Source organism: Coenobita brevimanus, chromosome 103, assembly GCF_032717465.1.
Source record: "Coenobita brevimanus isolate Jiangsu-jjx chromosome 103, ASM3271746v2, whole genome shotgun sequence".
NCBI classification, from domain to species: domain Eukaryota; kingdom Metazoa; phylum Arthropoda; class Malacostraca; order Decapoda; family Coenobitidae; genus Coenobita; species Coenobita brevimanus.
Window position 1 is genome coordinate 517,827 of NC_137056.1, and position 3,766 is coordinate 521,592.

General features: G+C 46.1%; 1 protein-coding gene across 1 annotated transcript; it reads right to left on the bottom strand.

Annotated features, from left to right (window-relative positions):
* Positions 1 to 586: 586 nt before the first annotated feature.
* ImpL2 (Ecdysone-inducible gene L2) lies at positions 587 to 3,390 on the bottom strand. The gene is made up of 5 exons (XM_080284768.1): positions 3,366 to 3,390; positions 2,547 to 2,645; positions 1,805 to 1,892; positions 1,037 to 1,242; positions 587 to 724 (listed from the first exon to the last, which is right to left on the bottom strand). Exons 2-5 carry the CDS (start codon positions 2,628 to 2,630, stop codon positions 587 to 589), a joined length of 516 nt encoding a protein of 171 aa, XP_080140894.1. The 5' UTR covers positions 2,631 to 2,645; positions 3,366 to 3,390.
* Between the last annotated feature and the right edge of the window lie 376 nt (positions 3,391 to 3,766).

Consider the following 3,766-nt stretch of genomic DNA (forward strand, 5'->3'; position numbering starts at 1 on the left):
GATAAAACACCTAGTGGTTATGTCAAAGTGCGTGTTATTTTTCACATCTATTTTTATGCTGAACACTGACAAGCGAGTCTTTTGGCTGCCTGCTTGCCTGACTACCTGGGTGCCTTCGTGGGTGCCTGCCTGTGTGCCTGCCGGAGTGCCTGCCGTGTCTCAGCGTGTGTGCTTTTTATGTGACGTGAGACAGTTGAGAAGACATGCTACAAAATTTTCTTATTTCATTCACTTTAACTAGGCGGAGATTTTTGTCATTTTGTGATCTGTATCTCGAAGCTCAGTGGCAGGACATGATAATATTGTGGCCCCGCATCCTTTCCACTGAGCTTCTTCGTGACTAGAACCATATTAACCTCTTGTTATAGGTCAGCGTTTAAAATGGAAAGACGGCAGTTTTACGTCTAGTTAAAGTGAAAAGAGTATATACCAAGGTAAACAAGGAAGTTGTGTATGAAGGAGCAGGAGTGATGTGTGCGTGAATTGTCGTGTGTCCTAGTGCTGTCTCCCTCTGCCTGTTGGGGTGTGTCCTGGTGCTGTCTCCCTCTGACTGTGCCCTGGGTGCCTGCCGGAGTGCCTGCCGTGCTTAGTGGGTCTCAGGCAACAGCAACGTGTAGGCCTGATCGGTGAAGTAAGGCACGTACACACTGGCGGCCACACACGTATACACTCCGCCATCACCGCTATTCACACCACGTACCATGAGGTCACCAGACGCAAGGATCTGTGGTTGGACGGGTAGTAGGTTAGGTCAGCTTTAGATTAGGCTACACTTTAGTTGGATTAGAGTAGGTTAGGCATAGGTCAGGTTATGTTAGGTCGGCAGTCACATAGGTACACACGCCGCCATCATCGCTATTCACACCACGCACCACAGCATCAGCTATTTATCTGCCTATCCATCTCTATCTATCTGTCTATCCATCTATCTGTCTGTCTGTCTATCTATCTGTCTCTGCATCCATCCATCCATCCATGCATGTCTATCAATCTATCCATCTATTTATCTATCCCTCCATCTATCCATCGCACTCACCTCATACTTCTCAGACGGTATAATGGTACCATCGTTGTTTCTCCACGTAATGGTAGTTAGGCTACGTGAAGTATGTATGGTACGGCATGGTAGGAGTATGGTAGCCCCTTCCTCTGCTCTGGCCTTCATGGTAGTTAGAGACAGGCGGGGTAAAACTGCCATTACTGCATCGTCAACACTACAACTTGGACCCCACCGCACCCCTCCTGATGTGGAAGAAGAAGAGGAGTGTAAGCACGCGATACTCTCAGTAATAATAATAATAATAATAATAATAATAATAATAATAATAATAATAATAACAACAACAATGCCCTACTAAAAGCATAAGGGTCCGGGGCTAGGCCATTCAGTCCCAACATCTGAGGCGCGGACGGGCAGCCTCTCTCGCCCCTGAGTGGCACTATGAGTGCGATAAACACCAACCAGCCCTTGGATGTAAAGCTCTACGGATTCCAGCCAGGTGAAGTACCCTAACCCACTAGTCCACGAGGCGTCATTTGCTACCTGTATACCATCCCAATTATTAAATGGTTTCCCAGGACTCTCTGTGTAGTCACCTGAAGGCAGCACGGCATTCCACTGAGCACTAGAAATATGCGTTAAAAATACTGCTACTGCCCTTCGCCTACCAGCTCATAGTCGTAAACCTCATATAAAACTCCTGGGTACTCCGTAGTTAATTCCCAAATAGGCCTACAACCTTTCATGATGGAAGACGCGCACGCACACACGCGCACACACACACACACACACACACACACTAACCTGGTGGTGACGGTGAATGCATAATTACGTTGAAGTGTCTAGTGTACCGTCGACCATCGCTACTCTGCACCGCCACACGGTACTCTCCCTGGGGAAGGGGGGGGGAGGATAGTACAGGGATGAGCAAGCGTTACAGTAATGAGCAAAAAGTTTACCGGCAATCTCTTCTAGCATCGTGTCCTGCCTTCATTATTTTTCATTCCTTCCCAAACTAGAGAGTATTCATCTTTCTCATACTCTTTTGCTGTCTACGGCTTATTGCTCCCTCTCTCTCTCTCTCTCTCTCTCTCTCTCTCTCTCTCTCTCTCTCTCTTACACACACACACACACACACACACACACACACACACCCACACACATCTCCCAATCTTGAATGTTGGTTTTTTGGCAATAGACTAACACTAGAAAATTATACTAGTCATGAAGAAGCGCTATGAAAAGGGTGTAGAGGCACATTTTTTCCTGCCACTGAGTAATGTGAAATAAGCTGCAAAAGGACGAAAATCTGGGCCAAGTTAAAGATGTAGATACTCTTTTTACTCTAACTTGGCCTAAAATTGCCATCTCTCTATCATAAATTCTCAGTTTTAGCACAAGATTAACAGTAGAATATGGCGCTAGTCACGAAGAAGTGCTATGAAAAATATACGTGGCATTGTCTACTTCTGGCACTGAGCAACGGGAAATAAGCCGCAAAAAGACGAAAATCTCGGGCAAGTTAAAATGTAAGAAATATAGTTACCTGGTCCTGATGAGAGATACAGCCCAGGTAGATGGCAGTGTTGAGGTGTAGATGGGGTGTATTACTCAGCTTCATATCGTGCATACCTTCCACTCTTTCCTGGGGGTATATATAGTTGTTGTTGTTGTAGTTATTATTATTATTATTATTATTATTATTATTATTATTATTATTGTTATTATTATTATTATTATTATTATTATTATTATCATTATCCTCATCATAACCCTTAAGTGTACATGTTTTCACCTTCAGATTCCTAGCCATATTTTAGCTCAGCTGGTGGTCATGTGAAGTCAGATTGGATGATCATTTTGACTAGAAACCAAGGAGACTCTTCGACTTTTATGCTACCACGACTTCGTATCTAAACTGTGGGAGTGGACCAGTTCCCTCAGATAAAAGCAAACCAGCCATTGTCATTATGTATATGGTCATGAAATAAAACACACAGACAAATAATGACCCTTTCAAAAAAATGGGGTAATTTAATATGTATACTGATATGGTGCGGTTTGGCCATGTGCAGAGGATGGAGAGTGAGAAACTAACTAGGAGAGTGTACGTGAGTGAGGTGGAGGGGGAGACCGAGGATGAGATGGAGGGATGGAGTTGAGGAGTATATGAGAGAGGGGGTGTAAGTTGGGGGGGACAGCAAAATGGCAGGGGACAGGGTGACATGGAGGGGATATGTTTGTGGTCACCCCTGACGGGATTAAGGGGTCTGGCTCTACACAGATGGATAGATAGATAGATAGAAAGATAGACAGACGGACAGATAAATAGATGGATAGATAGATAGACAGATAGATAGGGTACCTGTGATATTGTGGTGTGTTCTTTGTACCAGGTAATTCGTACAGGTGCATCGGTGTACACATCGCACGTTAGTCTGCCATCCTGACCCAGGTGTGCCCTGACCTGCCGTGGCGAACACCTGCCCCACACCACACCCACACCCTGCCTTACTCCCCCTACCTTACTACCAACCTGCCTCACCCCCCCTGCCTCACTACCACCTTGCCTCACCTTGCTTTCTCTCGCCTCATCCTGCCTTCCTCTCTCCCTCCTACCTTCTCCTGCCTCATCCCCACTCTGCCTCTCCCTCCCTGCCTCATCCCCACCCTGTCTTACCATCCCTGCTTCCCTAGGACCGTGTAACACCCTCCCTGCCTCCCCTGTACCCTGCCTCACACTCCCTACCTCACCCACACCCTGCC